Source organism: Rhea pennata, chromosome 2 (genome assembly GCF_028389875.1).
Source record: "Rhea pennata isolate bPtePen1 chromosome 2, bPtePen1.pri, whole genome shotgun sequence".
NCBI lineage: Eukaryota > Metazoa > Chordata > Aves > Rheiformes > Rheidae > Rhea > Rhea pennata.
Window position 1 is genome coordinate 114795254 of NC_084664.1, and position 21237 is coordinate 114816490.

Here is a 21237-nt window from a genome sequence, read left to right on the forward strand (position 1 = left end):
AAACCATTCTCCTTTCTGCAGGCCAACATAGCGACTACGTATTTATTTAAGAGGTATAGCTCAAGGCATCTTTAATCGCGGGGATTCGCTGAAGAGTGGTATTTCGCTCAGGTGTTAACGTGCTGGGAGGGATAAAAGCAGCCGCTCTGCAGCTCACCACCCGCCAGCAAGGCGGTTTCTCTCACAGCAGCGAGCAGCACGCTGCGCCGCCGCCAACGGCCGCCAGGAGGGGAGCAGCGGGGGGGGAGGGGCCGGCCGGGGCCCCGCCCCTTGGCAGCGACCGCCCGTCAGGGAAGCGAGGGCGGGGTGGGGCTTTTGCAGGGCGCAGGCACCGCCTCTCCCCGGCGGCCGGCCGAGGCGGTCGCGCGCGCGGGCGCGTTCCCGGCCGCCTCCACCTCGGCGCCCTGCGCCTTTAAGGGCCGGCCGGCGCCGCGTCACGTGGTGGGGGGAGTGTAAACAGGAAGCGAGCGTCTCGGCGGGGCGGGGTTGGTGGGGTCGGTGGGCGCCGTTGGTGCCGGGCGTCGCGCGCCGCCGCCGCCGCCGCCATGAGCCGTGAGGCGCCGCCGGAGGAAGAGGCGCCGGGCGGAGAAGGGGGGGGAGGAGGAGAGCGCGAGGGCGAGGGCGGCTGCTACCTGTCGCTGTGCGCGCGGCCCGTGCACTTCGAGAAGGCCAACCCCGTCAACTGCGTCTTCTTCGATGAGGCCAACAAGCAGGTGGGCGCCGGCAGCCGGCGGCGGGAGTGCGTCTGTACCGGGCCGTAAAGATGTACCCCGCCTCGGTGTGTTTGTCTTCGCCTCTCCTCGTTCCCTTGCTCTGCGCTCTTTCTGTCTTCCCCTTTCTCCGCTGTTGAGCTCTTGCGGTCCCGCTTGTATGGAACCGCTCCAAGCTGAGGTCTGGCTCCTGGCTGGTGATAGTTAGTGCTGAACCTGCCACTTGATGAGTGAAGCTGCATTTTTTTTTCTATATATCTAGACATACATTTATTTGGTTGAATTTCATCTGCCATGTTGTTGTTTTCTTGCTATCTGTCATAAGGTCTTTCCGGGATTCTTCAGAGTCGGCCTTTTTTTTTTTTTTTTTTTTTTTTTTTTTTCTATTCTGAATATCCTAATGTTATTGGCAAACCTTCTGCCGTCAGTGCTCGCATCTTTTATTGGATTTTCAATTCGTAAATTCAGTACATTCTTAAATGTAAAATTAGTATCTGTAGCTATACTTCTGGCTCAGACTGGAATGCATCCCTTGCTTTATTCTTCATTTTTTTTTTTAGACTTGGTTCTTTTAAGCTTGTTTCTTTTTTGGTATCCATACAGATTTCTGAACAGTTGGCTAGGTATAGCTAAAAGGTCTGCAGTTTATTATGATGTTAATTTAGATGTGGATACTTACTGCTATTTATTTCCTGTAACCATTCTGTTACTTAAGCGTTCATAGAGTTGAAATGTTTAAGCATGTGTGGTATGGGAGAGGATATTTCTGGGATGTTTCTTGCTGCTGCTCTCTATTCTGATCAGTTGTGTTCTTTCTCTTTATAAACCATAATCCTTTACCTGTGTTTTGAGAGACAGCTGAAATATGGTAACTTACTTAAATGTGCTTGTCTGGAGACGCTATTTAATCGTGGATGAGATTAAAACTACACAGAAACTGAATATTAAGATCTCATTTAAAAGAAATATTTCTTCAGTTGTAAATATCATTTTACTTTTCTTTTTCTTTCTTAGAAATTTTTAATTTCCCAGGTCCTTGCTATCTTCTCATCTCATTTATTGTTTACGGTTCATTCCTTGATCACTGGCCAGAGCACTAACTTAAATGTTGAAGTTTAAGATAGTATTGCCTTCATTATTCTGTCTACAATCAATATTAGAAAATATTTAAATTCAGTATTTATCATTCTAATGAGGCTGAGGACTTTCTTGCAGAGTGTAGCCTTGAAGTCTGTGTTCATGCATGAACGTACTGCACTGGGAGCATGGATAATACTACAAAATTATATATCTATTATTCTGAGACCTGCTCTGTGTGTCTAATGCTTCTACAAGCATGATTATGATAATAAGGACTCTTTCTAGCTTTCTTTTTCTTGGATGGTTTGTAGAAGCATGTGGTTTTTTTCTTTCTTTCTTTTTTTTTGTTAGCTTATTCTAGTTCAACAAGTGGTATTGCTCTAACAGGTTTTATACAAATGTATATGCAGTTGTATTAAGGTTGTAAGTGTAAGCCAACTGAAACTTCCTAAATAGAGATGAAACTGCCTGTTACTATTAAACCATTTGTATCTAGTAACATGTTCAGACAAGATCAAGTGTCTGAGTCAGTGAGTTGTCTCTTTTCTACCCACCTAGCTGTTTTCCCTTTTATTTTAAACAATGTCTTGATGTCTCAGATATTTTTACTTGACTTGAGGGGAAAATATGAATATACCAAAAAAAAAAAAAACAAAAAAAAAAAAAAAAAAAAAAACCCTTAAGCTTATACTTTTTTAAAAAATTATTTTTAACTTGCTCCAGTAGTTCTGAATATGCCTACCAGACTGTTCCAGTGCCATTTAGCATTCTTATAAATATCATAGATGTTTGCTCACGGAATTGAAGGACAGAAGAAAAATTTATTAAGAATCTGCTCATAATAGAGGCCGTAAAAAGTGGATATATCTGCTAAATAGCTGACTGAGATAAAGAATACATTTTAAATTATATCTATTAAAATAAAAATACCCCCCAAAATTAAATGTTAATGTGTAAAACGACAAAGTAGGTGTTGATTCTTCCTTTGATGTTGCTCTTTTGTGGGAAGCATAAGGTTATGTCCTACTTAGACCAGTGACAAGTAAATTCACAGATCTGTTTAAGAATAAAAACTGTATCTAGTCAAAAAAATGTGGCTTACAAGGTGGGGAACATGATTTTGAGTAAGCTACAGATGCATTTATTTATTTATTTATTTAGGTTTTTGCTGTTCGATCTGGTGGAGCTACGGGAGTTGTTGTTAAAGGTTTGGAGGATAAAATTCCCATCTCATTCCGGTAAGGCACCTTAATCTTTGTTATAATAGGATAGAATTTTGTGATCTTAAAATTGTGTGGCATGTATTCCTGGTATACTGTGATTGTGGCATAAAAGTTGTAAATAGATGTCATCATCTTTTGTTTTAAACATCATCTTGCAGTTAACGTGGCATGCTTTGCCCTTGTGAATTTATAGTCTTCTGGAAGAAAGTTAGGCTGTGGCTTAACTTCTCTCTTCTTCTTCTTTTTTTTTTAACAGTAATATTTTATTAAAACATGCTGTAAATATGAGAGAATAGGGGAGGTACAAACTTGTGATTACTACAGCAGTTCTGATTTATCCAAGGATTCAGTTTAGCAAGCTAAACAAGATGAAGTAAACTTTATATATGTAGGAAACCATAATTTCTGAATTTCTTGCCTCTGATTCAAGCAAAGTATTTCCTGTATGTATTTTTCTTGAATTCTATATCTTGTTTAATCTGACTTGGCTTCTTCTATATCTTCCGTTTCTTCCAGAAACGTTCTCCCCCCCCCCCCCCCGGAATCTTACAACAGTGCTTTCAATGAAACTACTTTATCTTTACAACATCTTTATAAATGTCTGTATTAAGTGTGATGGCTTTTTGCACTCTGCTTGTCCATACATTAGCAAGTGTTCTTTACTCAAAGGTTGCTTAATTCCAGATATAGATGAAGCAATTTGTAGTTGAGGTGTGTTTATATAACCTATTAGCTGTTATGTAGCACCTATTCTGAAGGGTGCCCAAGTACCCTCGGCACTAATGCTGAAGAAACAGAAAACATTTAGTGAACTTCATGAGGTTCTTGAGTATGGCAACACTGAATCCACAATTTTTCTGATTGACTGTATAGCTCTGTTTTTGTCTTAATGACATGTGCTGAAAGTAGAACTATCTTATTAATTCCATTGTACTGATGCTAACTTGGTAGGAATAAATGTGGTTGTGGAGAGTTCTTTAATTTTTTTTAAATGGTGTAAAAACACCCCTACTCTGCCTTTTACTTCCAAAAATTCTTCTAGAGGCTGTATCTTAGCAGGGAGGTGAGTAGGTTTATGTCAATTAGCAGTAGTTCTGAAAGTAAAGGAACTGCTTTTTGGATGTCAGTGAGTGTCACTGGCTTACTCCAGGCTTACTGTGATAGAACTGAGAATGCACATTTGAATAATTACAGGCTTCTAATTCCACATCATAGGCCAACAAAGCTTGTTGTTTTAGTAACTTTAGGTGCTAATTTACATTGTGTGGTCTTAGCTATGTTTCTGTAATGACCTGTTCAGTGCTTTCTGCAGAGTGAACTGCTTTTATCTTCCAGCATGAATTTTGGGTCTTATACCTGTGTAACAGCTCTCATAAGTTGTATTCAAAATGTGACGTTTTGCATTAGACTCTTTGAGGATGTGTTAGAGTTTTGCAGCCAACTCTCATAGACATTATTTCCGTAACTTTTTTTCCTTGTAGGATGGAAGATAAAGGGGAAGTGAAGTGCATCAAATTTTCCTTGGGAAACAAGATACTGGCTGTCCAGAGGACTTTGAAGAATGTGGTAAGAAACCTATACGTATATGCAGATAGGGAATAACATAGCTGGAACTCTAGTACTTAATGCCAGAGCAGAAGCCTCTGAGATAAAAACTAAAGAGCTCTGGTGGCAAACACAGCTTTAGTAAAAATTCCTGTATCACAGGACTCCTGGAATAGCCAGGAGTCAGCATTATTGTTTTGCTAGTATTACTATTTTAAAACAACAACAACAAAAAAAAAAAAAAAACCCAGAAAAGCTGACTCCTATAAAGCCCTCTCTGGAAGGAGGAAGTAAAAGATAATAATAGTGTAGTTTATTTTTGATGAGATAGATAAATTCCTCTCCTTTATCTTATCTGTAATATTATTTGCTTCATAATTGGTAACATATGTCATGTGTCTTGTTTCAGGATTTTTTGAATTTTATTCCAGACAGTCCTCAGCTAGAATATACACAGGAATGTAAGGTAAGTTAAAACAATGTCCAAAGTTTACATGCTTGGTGAAGGTCTAATGCTAGTTATCCTAGTGGCTTCTACTCTACAAGAGAACTGATTGAGATACTTTCTAAAAACTAATTTGAAATAAATGATATATGTAGTTACTGTCTGAATTGAGGTAAATAACCAAGTATTAACAATATTCCCAGAATCTTCCTAGCCCTAGTCACTTTAATCCTTTCCTATAAAGGACTGGAAATGTTGTGGAGGCAACAAATGCCAAGATTGGAGAAGAAGCTAAATGCTGATTCTGTAAAAACAGTGTACAGTAATTTTACTAATATGACATATGTTAATTTGGATTTTGTACCCTAATTTCACTGGTAAGTGATAATAAGCTGTTACTAGTTTGTGTACTGTTTTTGGAACAACCTTCCTGTCTTATTTCTGATAAAATAATTAAAAAACATTTTTTTTTCACTTGTTGAGAACTTTCCAACTTGTAACTAAGAATTTTCGTTTGGGGCAATACGATACCATAGTAGACTTTTAAACTTACAGTTTGCCAAGATTCCTTTATTCCTGCTGACTTTGTTTCATTGTTTAGGATTATGTATTTGAGTAAATGATCCTAGCAGAACCTTCATGGTAGTGTTCTGAGAGAAGTCATGGGAAATACTTCCACTTTGTTCCCTTTTTTTTTGCCAGAAATGAAGAACTGGCTTTTCATACCAGGAATTAGTTGACTTTGTAATATGGTTTGAACCAAAACAATGTGATTGTATTTAGGGGGAGAAGAAAAACTGACTGGATAATAAACATCTAAATCTCATGTGCCACCAGAAATACAGGTCACATTACATGTTATGCACATACATACTTTTAGGAGCATTCTATAAAAGTAGCTGATGTATGTTGTTTGTCTAAATACAAAAAGCATTAACTGGTTGGATAACTATACTACTGTTGATCTCTCATTCTTTGTTTAGTTATATTAGCGTATTTGAATACTTAGTTTTACCAAGTAAAAGAATGTATGTTTGTTTGTTTTTTAAAAGACCAAGAATGCCAATATTCTAGGATTCTGCTGGACAAGTTCTACAGAAATTGTCTTCATCACAGATCAAGGAATTGAATTCTATCAGGTAGTACAAAATTCTTGCAAGACTTGATGGAGTTGGAGATTTGAAAATATGTCTGTAGCTTGTATTTTTGATTTGCTATTTTCTACTCCTCAAATTTAGAAAAGGAACTACTAAAAAGACAGAATGACTTTTGTTTGTAGAATGATTATTTTTGAGTAGTATGTTTTTTTTCTGGATTTAACCTGTTATTAAGAACAGCTTAACAAAGATCCTCTTTAAGGAATACTGAAGTAAGCATTGATAGATCTAGATTAGTAGATGTTCTTGACTTGTGTGGAAATTAAAATCTAAATCTAATGTGAAATATTATTTCATGTAAAATTATTGTGGGAGGGTTGTGTGTGCTTAAAATGCAGCGAAGTTTGCAGCAAATGTTGAATAAAATAGTATAAGATGGTGATATCCTGCAAACTGATGACATCTTCATCTGTTGATGTCATTGTTGGAGTTCCTCTGTTATTTTTAATTACCTTTGCATGAGTTTTAGGAGAACTCTAATGAGTAAATGGCCCTTTCTGATGAATTTGGTGAGGGATGCTATGGTTGCCCATAATCCTGGAATAATGCCACAGTGTTTTGTTTAATTACTGTTACTAATAACTGATACTAAAAGTGTCTGAAAATGAAATGTTATTTCTTGCTGGTTGTGGAGGGAAAGATATTTGGCAGGTAAATGGGTTATGAACATTACCTCTGCAGGTGAGAGGAACAAATCGAATGAGTTAAAAATTATTTAAGCCCTTTAAGATGATACGTCAACTGAGTCTCTTCATTTTAGTTTTTGTAAAAACAGCTAAGTAAACGGGAGGCTGGAGATGGCAGCAAAGATACTGTAAAAACTACTGAAGTTTTGTGAAAGTTATCTAAAGCTATAGGTGTTTCCTCCATTTATACCAGAACTCAGGTGAGGGAAGAGGCAACAGCTTTCAGCTCATTAGAATTTGAGAAGGATTTGAAGTGTATTTGGTACAGTAAATTGGTCTGTGAGCTTTAATTGTCAGATTTCTGATTCTTAACTCGTGTTGTAAATGCGCTTAAACTTAGCTGCTTATTGCTTAGAACTCTCAGCCCTTGTGCAGTAACATTTGTGCTGTTGGAATCCTGATGGTAATATAATTGTAATATCTTGTTTCTAGGTATTACCAGAGAAACGAAGCTTAAAACTTCTGAAAAATCAGAATATTAACGTCAACTGGTATATGTATTGCCCAGAGAGCTCTGTTATTCTTCTGTCAACCACTGTCCTTGGCAATGTCCTGCAACCATTCTATTTCAAGGTAAAGGGATATGTTCCAAACTTGTGTACTGTATTTTTTCAGGCAGCTACTTCACTTGAATATTCTAATACTTTTCCTTGGATTTCTTTGAAGAGGGGCCCGTGTTCACATCCTTACATGACAATAAGCAAAAGCAAAAGCAAAAACCTGAAAGCTATTTCCTAGAAGAGTATTTAATAACTCATTCTTTCTTACGTTGTCTTTCAAAAGAACTGTATCTAGCTGATGTTGAGGCGTGTGTGAGGGAGGAATTACAGAGCCAATACTTGGCAAATTAAGCATCTTTGAAGAGACACATTTGCGTTTAAATAAGCATACTTTTTATTTTTCATTTTTAATATGGGTATTTGCATTCTGTAGTGTGATAATAAAAACTAGGGACATTTCACTTGTGATTATAACATTCCAAATGTAAATGGATGAATTTGAAAATGAACAGAGGAAATAAGGTGGCACATTAGAAACAGCTATTGTCCCATGGATGAGAGAGCTTAGCTTACAAACAGCTATTGTCCCATGGATAAGAGCGCTTAGCTTACAGTATTTATTTTTCTTGGTGCTCGTCCTTGTGGACAGTATTTAAAGTTGTAGGGGAAGTATTTTTCTCTTGGGCTTGGAAAAACTGTGCAGTAAAAACTAGAATCTATTTTTAAGTTAATCATACAGTAAGATGACTTAAAAACTAGGGAACAAAACTTCCAGTAGCCCAAGGGAGGATTTTTTTTTAAAAAAAAAAAAAAAAAAAAAAAAAAAGCAGCTTACTTTAATAGGTTTCCTGGTTTGAGATATGAGCTGATTGTTTGTACTGGATCCTGAAATTACAGTGTCTTGCTAGGTGGAACTTAGTAGTTTCTCACAATTTTCTTTGCAAGTACTCAGCTTGTGCATACCCCTTCTTAATATTTTGTTTCAGCTTGCAGCTAGTAGGTATCAAATAATTGTTCTTCTGTATTCAGAAGATAATCTTTAAAGATTTCCTGAGAAAGGTGCTGCTATGGCAAAATAATCTTTGTAAATAAAATTTCTGTAGTGTTCATCCCTCACACTCAAAAATAACTTAATGAGAATGGTAAGTGAGCCTCAGTAGAAGCTTTAGGGTTTTGGCACTTCTGAAAATTTGCTTAAATATAAATTCCACAAGGAAAGAGAGGAAAGAAGCCTTAGGTAGGAGCAGAGGTATTCTCTGAGTATATGACAGATTCTAGAGTTAGCAGGAACAAAAGGAGACTGACTGGTAGGAGATGCTTATTTTTATCCTTCCCAGTAAGGGTGTGAGGATATGTTTCACTGGGAGAGAGGAAGCAGCTGAAATCTTCAGGCTAATTGTAAATGATGTTTTGTATTGATTTAATTAAATATTTTAGCCAAAGTTACTGCAGCAGACTCTTAAGATGATAAAGCTGCTAAATACCAAAATACTAGAAATATGTGTTCAGGATCACAGTACAAAAAGTAGTGTCAAAACCTTTTTTTTCTTTTTTGGATATTACTGTTCTTCACCTCATGGTGGGGCTATTGATACAGCCTATGGTTAAAGGTTTTTTTCTGCTTCAGGTTTTAACATTGGATTTGTTTTGTTCTGTGTTTGTTTTTTTTCTTCTTTGCTGTTGTTTAACAGAGTGGAACTATGTCAAAACTATCAAAATTTGAAATTGAGTTACCTGCAGCACCCAAGTCCTCCAAGCTCAGCCTTTCTGAAAGAGATATCGCTATGGCTACAATGTATGTATCTCTGAGTGATCAAGCCTTTACCTTCCTTGGCAAAGTATGACAGTTTAGGCGTGTGGAGGGAAGACAAGAACAGTAACATGGTTATTCTGCTTTTTGTGTTTTAGCAGTACTCTGCTTGAAAGTGCTTTGGCCACTCACTGGAACAAAGAGTCTAAAGGACTTCTGGGTGATGGGGAGGAGGATGGAGCTAACTTTTTTTTTTTTTTTTTTTTTTTTTTTTTTTTTTCCTTCCAGAAAACTTAGGAATGCTTCATCTCTGATCTGATACTACTAGTAGGGCTGCTCCTAGCTATCTAACTTGCATAAGCAGAGGCCATGTGTTTTATATGATTTATCAAAGTGTTTTAGTCTTCTGCTTTAATTGATCAGCTGACTTAATCTCACATCTGTTCTTTTAGGATAAGACATATGGCTCTGATTGATAGACTAGTAGAGTAAGAACTTGCTGCAGGAAAGAGATCTAAGGATATCTCATATCCTTCCTAGCTCTTTATTTGAAAGTAATGCCTTAATTCTGTTGTCTCATTAGATACGGGCAGCTTTATGTCCTCTATTTGAGGCATCACTCAAGGACTTCTAATAGCACAGGAGCAGAAGTAGTTCTCTATCACTTACCAAGGTAAGAGCACAATAAAGAACGGAAGTGGTATAAGACTTCTACTTTAAAATAGGCTTACTGACTAGTTCTTCTCATCTCTAATTATTTCTATAGGGAAGGCTCCTGTAAGAAGACACATATTTTAAAGCTGAACAGAACAGGAAAGTTTGCACTAAATGTTGTGGATAACTTGGTGGTAGTACATCATCAGGACACTGAGGTCTGATTTACTTATGTTTTTTTGTGCCTTAACTTTTAAAAGTTATAGGCAGATCTTAACTGGGCCTGTTAGCTATGGAAAATACTGTTGCAGGTATTTGTTTTAGCTTTGCTAAAAGCCAGAATATTTGTAGGAACAGAAGCATAAGAGAAAAAGCATGAGACAAAAGAAGAAATTAAAATGCCTAACCTCACATTGAGCTAGCATTTAATAATTTGATACTTGTTTTTTTTTTTTCAGACAGCAGTTGTCTTTTGTTAGTTTTCTATGATGATCCTGCTGCTGTGTTGTGTAGGCTTCTAAGGCATGTACAAAAAGGCGGAGTTATGTTAGATATTAACTTATCAATCCTGGGAACTGCTCAGAATTAAGCATTTGAATGATCAGTTCTTCCTCTTTGAAGGCCCAGACCTGCTAAAACTTCTGAGAACAAAAGTGATCATATGTGTAAGTTAGTATATCTGGAACTTGCTTGCTGTAGTGATCTCAGTAGTAAGGCTTAATTGGGAGAAAGCTAGAAGTGGTACTTGGATCTTAGTGTGTAGAAAGGCTTTTATTTCCTGAATTATCTCCTGTTGGAGAGCTTCAAGAACTGGGTGAACATATCTCATTAATCAATCATTGTAATGTTTCAGTTACAATTCATATTAATTCCACATGCTAGCCTTAACCCAGAGCTCTTATTCTCCAGCATTCAGGTCAGGGTAGAAGCATAGCTGTAGAGGTAAAGCAGATAGTAGATTGAATAGAGTAGATGATACCAGTAATAGCAGTCTTGTTTCATTAGCACCAAAATTGAAGTGAATTTCCATGGTGAGAGGCTTTTACAAGTGTTAGTGAACAGAGTTTAACAAAACAGAATGTGGAAATGAGGGTATCATAGGAGGCTGCACAATTGTTCTCACTTTACAGCATCCATAACTGAAGCAGGGAATCCAGCATGACTTAATGGAGAGTACAAAATGAAATGTAAAAAGTAACCTGAGTACCTCTAAATGGGTGCTAATTCACATTTGTGAGACTGAGGGAAAGTTTTTGTTTTTCATTTCAGACTTCAGTTATATTTGACATCAAGCTAAAAGGAGAGTTTGATGGGACTACTACCATCCATCAGTTTGTACTTCCACCTCGATCAATACAGCCCTATCAAATACCTGTGGCAGGTACAACTACAGCATTATAACCTTGATATATTTACGGAATTCCATAGCTGGTATATGACAGTGCTTTGGTCTTAGGAGGCTGGTTACAGATACTCTGCTCATTTCTAAGAGAAGGAGGAAAAATAACAAGGAATTATATCCAAATTCTTATCCTAGATTTGTGCCCAGTATGGAAAAGTAAGAGCTGTTCTTCAAGCTGTGTACTTCCCTTAGTACTCTGAAGCATTACAGTGAAGATCTTTCACGATTTCACAGTCTATTTATTTAGTCTCTTTCTTTCCAAATTTGTCACAGCTATAATGGTTAGTGTGGCCTAAACCTTGCTCAAAAGCACTTCTTGCTTTTTAGGCCCAAGTTACTACCATCTGACTTCCTAAGTCTCATGAAAGAGCATGTTTCTGCTGCACTTTGCTAAAGGCATAGCAGATAGCTGGAAGGTGCTTGTGCTGTACAAGCTGAGTATCTAAGAAATCACCTGAGCATAGTTCTAGTAGCACATGGGAAAGCTGTGTCCTTGCAGTAAAGGAAGAGACCCTTCAGTGGGAAATGACTGCATTTTAAAGGTCTCTAACATCTCTATTTTGAAGTCACTAATGGAAAGAAAGAGTAAGTCTGTGAAGAAGGTTAATACTAAACTTTAAGGTTAGCAGTAGGACATAGAAACCAGTTTTGCTGTTTTTAAGGAAACAAAGAAAAAAGTTCATGCATTTAGAATTACTGCTTTAGAGATGGAATACTTCAGCGTACATGACTTCACTTGTAAAAAGCAAAACCTACCATGATTTTATGGTAAGGCAAAGCAAAACTCTTTAGTCAGATTTTTGTATGCAGTGAGCTAGCTATGTGAGTGGGTATAACCCTCTGCCTGAATGCTGTAGGATTACTAGGCATGCAGTCTTACATTTTTTCATGTTTAAGCCTGTGGCTTGTATTTTGTTAGTGTGAAAGAAAGAGGTATCCAGAGTACTATTACTCTTCACTTAATGTTTATTTTCCTACAGGTCCAGCTTCTGTGACCAGTCAGTCTCCTGTTCCCTGTAAACTCTGTATCCTTTAAATACTTCAGGACATAGAATAAGCCTTCAGGAAGAGCTCTATATACCAAGCACAGAAAATAAGTATTGGTTAACAGTTTAGAATCATCTCCAGCTAAAGCTGATCATGCATATGTATATCTTTAAGGTGAAAAAGCATGCTGCCTGAGGGGCTTTGCTTGCGTAGTTGTCAAGAAGGAATTCAGTAGGCCAGAAGAAAAGCCTACTGCACTGTATTAGAGGCTTGTGTAACCAGTGTGTACACCATGAAAGTGAAGTATAGTATCTTCTGAAGATTACTCAGGACCCCTACAAGAGGGCTCTGACTGTCAATGAAAGTATACTAACAGGCTCTGCTTCGGCATATTGTGTTACAAGTTTAGTGTTAATAATTTAGAATCAATACTAAAATGGATTTTAAAACTTTAACATTTAGATTCCTCCTCTTGGATTGTCTTTCAGCCCGATATCATCATCAGTGCAAGTGAAGGTGAGTGGTAAGCTAGAGTTTGCTATACTCAATGGGAAATACAGGCTCACACCTTTACACCTTTAGCATACAAAGCAGTTTAAAACAGTGACTACTTAGATGTACTCAAGATGAGTGATCTTGACAGTGATGTCAGAGTATGACATTTCGATTTTCAAGGGCAAGGTACTTCTAAAGCAGAGTTAGGAAGGCAAAGAGTACAGTCTGTCTATTCTTAAAGAAGTTTAGCTAGATTATACTATTCAAGTCAAATCATTGGTGTTTTACTCCTCTAAATCAAGGTTACCTCTGGAATCTTCAGGTGAAACTTGAGCCTGTAGTTAACCTCTTGCCAGATAAAGGAAGACTAATGGATTTTCTTCTCCAGAGGAAAGAATGCAAAATGGTTATCCTGTCTGTATGCTCTCAGAGTAAGTGTTTTATTTACTTTACTGGTATACCTTGAAAGCACTTAATACTGCTTATTCAATCAATACTTGTACCAGTTAGCTGGACTGCTCTTATTCAGATCCAAGATCACTTAAGCTAGCTTTGTCTTGGAGAAGAGCAGAAGCTTAGAATACTCTGAATCAGTGTTCTGAAAGGAATTCTTAACTACTGTTAAGAATTCCTTTCATAACAGCAGTTTTGAAAAAAATAACTCCTTTCCCCCACTCCCTTTAAAAGGGGATTGACTTGGCTGAAGAAATGCTTCTTTTAAAGCTTAGAATAAAGCTTATAGATCACCTTCCTTCCTGGAAGGTTTCTAAGTAACTTTAAACCTACAGATTATTTTTCTCTAGGACTTCATTCATAGTTCTCTTTCTTTTCAGTGCTCAGTGAGCCAGGAAGGGGATCGCTGTCTGTGATTGCAACAGTTTTTGACAAACTGAATCATGAATATAAGAAGTACTTGGAAGCTGAGCAAAGCTATACTATGGTAAACTCTGTTAACTATAGCAGCTTACAGAGTTAGGGTAATACCATTTAAGTTTCAGATTGCATCATGGTGGAAGCAAAATAGCTGCTCTTTTCTACCTAGGAAAATCAAATTTACCACAGGATTAATCAGTCCCTAGCTGCTTCAGACTCACAGTAATCCCCTTTGCAAGGTGCAATTTGCAATGACAGTTATGTTCAGCAGTCCAGCAGAGGCTCCCATGCTTATCTCTGATGTGACAAGTAGCATACTCTACTGCTTGAAAAGGAAACAAGGTGGAAGTTCGAAAAGTTACTTAGAATCCATAACTGTCCAGTTCCAGGCTACTGCCTGTATGGCAGAATATATCTCACTATGAACAGATGTGGGGCTACTAGCTTAGCTAATTCTGCTATTCATCAAGTTTAAGCACTAACTGTAGTAGTATAGTCATACTATGTTTACACAGGCTTTCACTATGTTTGCATAGTGGTTGGGTTAGAGGTATAAGTTAGCTACATTAGAGGTTAAGTTAGCTACATTAGCCTTCTACAAAGTCCACACTATGAGGAAAGTTCATCCAGAATATATGACTACAGATGTGGATTTGTTCAGTAACTAGCAAGTTTATAACCATTCCCAATGTAGAATAGTACAAGCTAGCTTCCATGTAAACGAGACTTCATTAAAACCTGTATTGTTCAACACTAAGGTAGTTTTTTAAATGATTCTTTCCTCTCGTAGGTGGTAGAAACAGGCCAAAGTAGAAGTAACCCACTCCTGAAACGCCCAGTACGCACACAAGCTGTCATTGACCAATCTGACATGTATACCCATGTTTTATCTATATTTACAGAGAAGAAGGTAAGTTGAAGTGCTGGTTTAGCAGTAGTTTTACCAGCAACCTTAAGTTGATCACTTGGCATAGCCTACAGGAGGCATCGTTCCTGTCAGTATTACGACCTGTTACCATCCCTTGAAAATGACAAGTCCATTCCATAAGGAAGCTCTGCAAGTTCCATCTAACACTTTTTTCTTGTCCAGGAAGCACCTCATAAGTTCACTATAGCAGTCCTGATGGAATACATTCGCTCTCTTAACCAATTCCAGATTGCTGTTCAGGTAAAGCACTTCTACATGCATGAAGTACCAACTGTATCACCTCACTTCATAAAACTACATGATATTTCAGACCGGTCTTGTTCAGGTAGCAATAGCTTAGACCTGATACTACAACTTCAGAACCAACAGAACTTGATGCTGGGAGACCCCAAAACCTTTGCATACATTTAATACAAAATAGTTTTAGTTGTCTTTACTTCAGGAGAGATCAGTAAAAGGAATATTGTTTAAAACTGCAATACTGCCTTCTAGATCTAAAAGATCTGGTATTGAGACATGCCTTTGATGGTCTTCCTGCATTCACAGCACTACTTGTATGAGCTGGTCATCAAAACCCTTGTTCAACACAACTTGTTCTACATGCTCCATCAGTTTCTGCAGTACCATGTGCTCAGTGACTCAAAGCCTTTGGTATGTAAGACAAGTTGCTCCATTGAACCAGTGATGGAGGTGAGAAGTCTTCAGAATTTGAAGGTTTTTTTCTCCTTTTGCCCTAGGCATGTCTGTTACTGTCCCTGGAAAGCATTTACCCTCCTGCACATCAGCTCTCTCTGGATATGTTAAAAGTAAGCATTTTAGACTAATAATTCCATGTCACACATAGGTTAGACTTAACAGCTTACCTGATCAAGCTTAAAGTGACTACCTAGCATATAAACTAGAAGCATTGTCTTACAGCTGTGATTAATTTCAGAGGCTTTCCACAGCAAATGATGAAATAGTAGAAGTTCTGTTGTCCAAACACCAAGTTCTGGCTGCCTTGAGATTCATCAGAGGCATTGGAGGACACGACAGTATTTCAGCCCGCAAATTCCTTGATGCAGCAAAACAGGCAGAGGATGACATGCTTTTCTATACTATATTCAGATTCTTTGAACAAAGAAATCAGCGATTACGAGGAAACCCTAGTTTCACACCAGGTAAGTAGTGAACAAAATTAAGCTCAGATAATTTAATTTGCACAACTAAATTAAGACCTTTCACTTCTGCTGCAGTGGAAGCAATACACAAAAATAAGAATTCTTGATGTATTTTAGATTGTATTTTAGACTTACCTGTAAGCATAGTTTCAAAGTTAGCTTGGCTTACCCCATAGTATACTGCACCCAAAAGCAAAGCTAGTTGGAGCTAGACACAGGAACTTGCAGATTAGACTAACATGTTTGGCTTCTAGCTGCTTGCATTGCATAATTTAGCAAAGTTGTCATCTCTAATTAGTGCTTTCAGTGAAGCCAAGAATTGGGTCAGAAAACCTTTGAGTTTGTCCATTTCCATAGACTTTCCAAAAGCCTCTAGGTTTATTATATACTAAGACTCTCCTCACTTAAAGTTAAACCACTTGCACCAGAAACATGCTGTTAATAAGACAGTCTGTAGGCTCAGAATTGTATTTGGTGGTCTTATATCTGGAAGAGTAGAGAACTCACATGGATGCAAGTCTGCTGGCTAGATATAGGAACTAGATGAGACATCTGCTTCACCATGAGACCGCTTATCACAGGACTGACAATACTTTAGTATTCCATTTTGAAAGAGTCATTCAACTCTTCTGCTCCAAGGCATTAAAGGTGAAAGTTAGTATTGGCATTTGAGATAATAACTATTCCATCTTTCTTCTCATGAAGTATTTGTTCTCTTAAGTTCAGTGCTAATAACTTTTCTTTTGTTCCCTTAGGTGAGCACTGTGAAGAACATGTCACCTTCTTTAAGCAAGTTTTTGGAGAACAAGCTCTCATGAAGCCCACAACTTTCTGAAATACTCTTCCACTGAAATGTATAAACTTAATTTATTGCATTTAAGTAGATTTTGAACTACAAAATTGCTATTTTATAATAAAGTATATACAAGACACTTTGGCAAATAGTACTAAAAATATTACAACTTGTGATGGCTTCCCCCTAAAAAGAGACAAAAATTGCATTGACCTGCATTTAAAATTAGTGTCAGTGGTATAGCAGTCCATTCTTGTTCACGTTACCTCAGTTTCATTGACAAAAATGCTATTCAACTTGCAGTGCAGCCGGTTTAGGTTTCTAGAAGATGCAACCTCTTGAGAACACAACTGTTTTAGTAGTCCTGTTAATGCATCTAGTTTTAGTAATACTGTTAGGTGAGCCACATGTAGCATTTCCTGAGTTTAAAGCCAAGTCCAAAGCTGCAGCTTGTATCTTCTAGTTGAATCTGTGTGGAAATCTGTGCAGTGGTGGTTACAGTGATAGCCATAGAACATTGCTGCACTTCAGTTTAGGCTGAGCTGTATCTCAGCCATGGTTCATAGAGTCCACTGAACACTTTGTTAAAAGTACTAGAAGTAGAGAAGTCTCTCTCGTTCTGTACCTCTGCTCCTCTCTTGCGCAGCATGAGTTTTAGCTTTATTGACTGATGGGCCTGAATAAGAGAAAGAAGTTACTCAAGTCTTAACTTTACAGCAGATATTATCTAGCCACCATCAACAAGGTGGCATAGTCTTAGCTATCTCAGCGTTAAGGTAGACTTAGACATCTTTGAAATACACAGTTCAGATGCAATAGCTGTCAGCAGCAGCAAGGGCAATAGGTAAAAACACCTTCATTCTTAATCCCCTTAGCAAGGCTTCATTCAAGTCCGCAGTTTGAACAGTCCCCATACATAACACTAAGTTGGAGAGGGCACTGTTCAGGTCGTTCTTACTTTAAAGAACAAACACTTGCAGATGCAAAAACAGTATCGTGTAGCAAGTTGTTGCTTCCACCCTGTCCCCAGGTGCAGTCTGTTGGGCCACATAGGGCTAGGTAAGCATCTTAAGAACTGTGCAGTGCCACCACGCTTGACTGGTTGGGATGACCGAGTTCAGCATGCCTAAACAGAGAGATTGCACTGCCACCAGCCAACCCTTGCTTCCAGAAAAGTCTGGCTACTCCTTGTGTGAAGGAAAGGCAGATTCAAATAGTGCTTTCTAATCTTTACAGTCCCTTGCGTATTAGTAGAGCTCCATATACTTAGCTATTTGTTTGAAATGAGTTGAAGACCATTACATCTTACCTATGTAACTTAATAGAACTGGAAGGAATATTAGTCCATGTGTTGCTCCCAGCAGAACCATAGCTAGATACATCCTGAAGTAGAATATCTTGAAGATCTGAGATTTGGAAAAAGCCAGTACTACAATTCCTCCAAATTTAGTCAGTGTGATACCACTAAAAACCTGACAAGTAAAAGAGTGTTTTTGTAAGTGCTAAAGAGCTTTAAGTAATCCATTTATTTTACTTAAATTACATGAGCATTTTTAGCAAATACTGATCTTCCTATATGCAGGATGCCTCCTCTCCTTGTTAAACCTTAAAACCAAATCTAACTGAAGGAGGAGTTTGAGATCAACTTTTGGTTCTACTTGAACTTCATGCCACAGGCCAGCAGACGTTAAAGAGTTAATGCTGGCTTACACTAAGGAGTTCAGCTTTTTTTATATTCCTTCTTCCTCTTTGAATGGCTCAAGTTCTACTTTAATCTCTATAGCCACCTAAGTATAATTTTGAATTCAGGCAAACAGATAAAAGCCTTCACTTGAAATAATTCAGGCTTCAGTGAAGTTCCTTTTCTGGTTCAGGTAGATGTAGCAGCAGAAGAGTCTGCTCCAACTCTGCTCAGGTTGCTCATCTTAGACTTTAAATGACAGTACTGCCTAATACTAACCTGCCTGTGTTCCCAAAGCCCCAGTGCCACACTATTCGGATTGACCTTTCCCAGTCATCTGGAAGCCTGTGATACCCTGTTATCCTTACTAACATTACAGTTTAAGGATATCTTATGCAGACTACTGATACAGTTGAAGCTAAAGTTTTAGCTGTATTGTTCTTTACTATCACTAGCCTCACATTATACTGGCCTAACATTAAGTTTTTTGATGAGCCTTATAAGCAGAAACCTAAGTTGATCCTTAGGCATTTTACATATTCTCAGAAAGAAAAAGCAACACATTCTTTATGACTTAAGAATGTTGTCATAGTCTCTTTGAAGCTGCAACCTGAGCCAGCCATTCTACCTGCCCCCATACAGTAGATACTTACAGAACTGCCCATGTGAGATAGAGCTTCTTCTGCACGCTCTACTCTACTGCCCTTAGTACTAACAGTGAATGCTCTTGTCACATGACTGCAGAATTCCACAGCAATACCGCAACTCTACAGTGAAAGAAAAAACATGAAATAAGGCATCAGTAGAAAAGCAGTTTGATGGTAAGTTCTAAGACCTGAGATGGGCTTGAGGAATTATAGCAGCCAGCATCAGTTTCCAGGGCTAAAGTGCCCTTGGAAGCTGTAACAGTTTAGCATTAACTAGAGGCTGTTAAAGGTACTATAGTGTTTTACCTAATCATTACTGTTTGACAATCCAATTAAGCAGGTAGCACAACACTGCTAAGGTTTTAGAGGACAGAAGTTTGAAGTTGAGAAAAACCTGGCTTTGCCACGGTACATGCAGTGAGCACACTGCATTCTTAAAAAATGAATTTACAGATGCTAGCTGGAATAACTCACTCTGCATTAACACTTGTATGTGCATGTTGATACCACACCAGGGCAGCCAACTTTAATATTTCAATTTCATGTTAAAAAGCAAGCTGCTCAAACAAGTAGATGCTTTGAAATGACTGAGTAGCTGGCAAATCCTTCTTTACTTGTTACCTAGCAGGTAGACTGGCACAACTATGATTCTTAGTTGTAAGATGAGCTGACAGTTTACTTTCTCATAGCATTTTCAAATGTGCCATAGGTCACTAGAGAGCAAGATAAACCAGAGGTCCAGCACTCTCAGCTGCTGATAGCTAAGTTCTGGAGTATTTACCAAGGTGCCTTCTGCACTAGTTCAGTTTCATCTGTTTACGCAGGAACAATACAGGTATTAGCACATCCTAGATCTACTCGAACATCAGTGTAGCAAAAGCCTTAAACACTGTTTATGCCTAGGTAAGGATGCATTTAGCTTACAGCCATATGTGACATACAACAGCACCCAGTCTTAATACTAGCAACCCTGCATTGCTGTAGAACAGAAGAGACCACTAACAGCTGCAGTAAAGCTTACAAATTTCACAGAATTTCATAGAAGAGTAAGGTTGGAAGGGACCTCTGGAGATTATCTAGTCCAACCCTCAGCATAGCCCATACAGGGATTGAACTCATGACCTTGGCATTAGCAGCACCATGCCCAAATAAAACAACTGCACTAGAATTGAACTAGAACTAAATTATGCTCATAAAGAGTAAAATTTTCTAGAGAGCATCTAGAAGCAATAAGATGTTCTACTATTGTTCACGCTCCTGAAGTTTAACGGAAATACTACTCAGTTTCATGAATGTATATATTACACAAAACCATTCAAAACTTTTAGAGATCTCATTGACTTACCATGACAAGATTTACTAATGAGACTGCATTCAAGCTGATTCCCCACAGCCACATCACCCCAAACATGTTGACGATTATCATCGTAATAGTTATTGTAACTACAAAAGCAGCCCATACTTCAAAGCCAAGCAGCACAGTTGTCACCAAAAATATTGATCCCAAGGAGATGCAGAGGTTAAATATAGCATCATCCACAATTGTCAGATACTGTTCATAAAAGACATAAAACACACTGTGGAAAGAGCAGAGGATTTATTAGCTTTTTTGTTTTTTTTGAAACATCACCATCAGGTCTTCTACAAAAAGCAACATGCAATAAATATTCCTATCAAAAAGGGGGCTATGAACTTCAGAACATTTCCCAGTCATCCCCGCTCCCCATATCTAGTCAGCCATAGGTACTAGCTATACTTTAATAGTACTTAAAAGTATTAGCAGTGAATATTTGAGTAGAACTGCTTAGGATGAGTATCTGCTGTCATTTACTATTTGGAGAGCAGAAACAGCCTTGAAGATCAGCTAATTCAAGCTGACAGGACTACATGATCTGCATGCTTGATGCTTAGTGAAAACTCCAAAGTGACTTTAAGGAAGTTCTGAACCGCTTAGTGTTTGTCAGACTACAGACAAAACAGGTCATCTAGTACAGGGACTAAGCCGCTAGTATTAGGTAAGCTGCTGAAGACAGGATGTAGTAGTCCCTTCTATAAAGAAGAGGCCACCAACAAGAATTTGCTTCCCAGGATCACTTGTGGAACACCTGCTGGTGATGACAGCCCCTCAGCAGTGAAGACTGTTTCTGGAGTGGTTGTATTTGAATATAAGTAGCTACAGTAGTTGCCTCAGATCATGTGCCATACCTGAAATAGCTACTGGGCTGTTGCTGAGGGTCTGGAGTGAGGTTTTGCAGTGAAACTTTGAAGCAAAAGGTGCATATTTCTGTGGTACAGAAGCCAGTTCCTTACTTAGTTTCACTGTGGTACCATTGCATGAAGTCTTGAGCAATATATTAACAGTCATACTAATTAGGTGAGCAATACTTTGACATCACTGCTGTCTGCTTTAAGTTTAAATGCTTCAGGAATTGTTTAAGTTTGAAGCAAATACATTCAAATTACAGCTTGTGACTCAACCAGGTCAACATATTTAAGCTAGTAGAACTACTAACCTTACTAT

The 21237-nt window shown here is 38.2% G+C and overlaps 2 protein-coding genes across 4 annotated transcripts in view; one reads left to right on the plus strand and one right to left on the minus strand.

The window, feature by feature from the left end:
* Nucleotides 1-489: 489 nt before the first annotated feature.
* RMC1 (regulator of MON1-CCZ1) lies at nt 490-16527 on the plus strand. 3 transcript variants are annotated; one of them, XM_062570223.1, is made up of 20 exons: nt 490-713; nt 2952-3028; nt 4495-4579; nt 4968-5024; nt 6056-6142; nt 7279-7419; nt 9038-9141; nt 9680-9769; nt 9863-9968; nt 11020-11131; nt 12133-12177; nt 12602-12655; nt 12937-13065; nt 13468-13574; nt 14298-14417; nt 14598-14675; nt 14982-15086; nt 15173-15241; nt 15370-15595; nt 16351-16527. In XM_062570223.1, exons 1-20 carry the CDS (start codon nt 546-548, stop codon nt 16428-16430), a joined length of 2040 nt encoding a protein of 679 aa, XP_062426207.1. In that variant the 5' UTR covers nt 490-545; the 3' UTR covers nt 16431-16527. The 3 variants fall into 3 exon arrangements, with proteins under 3 accessions (XP_062426207.1, XP_062426208.1, XP_062426209.1); XM_062570224.1 differs by lacking the exon at nt 14598-14675; XM_062570225.1 differs by lacking the exon at nt 16351-16527 and having other exon boundaries at nt 15354-15435.
* NPC1 (NPC intracellular cholesterol transporter 1) overlaps nt 15571-21237 on the minus strand; it is a 29689-nt gene continuing 24022 nt past the window's right edge. Inside the window, exons 22-25 of the mRNA XM_062570222.1 lie at nt 20062-20293; nt 18723-18836; nt 17698-17860; nt 15571-17064 (exon numbers count right to left, since the gene is read on the minus strand). Coding sequence (XP_062426206.1) covers nt 16982-17064; nt 17698-17860; nt 18723-18836; nt 20062-20293 — 592 coding nt within the window. The 3' untranslated portion in view covers nt 15571-16981. The remainder of the gene's footprint in view (nt 17065-17697; nt 17861-18722; nt 18837-20061; nt 20294-21237) is intronic.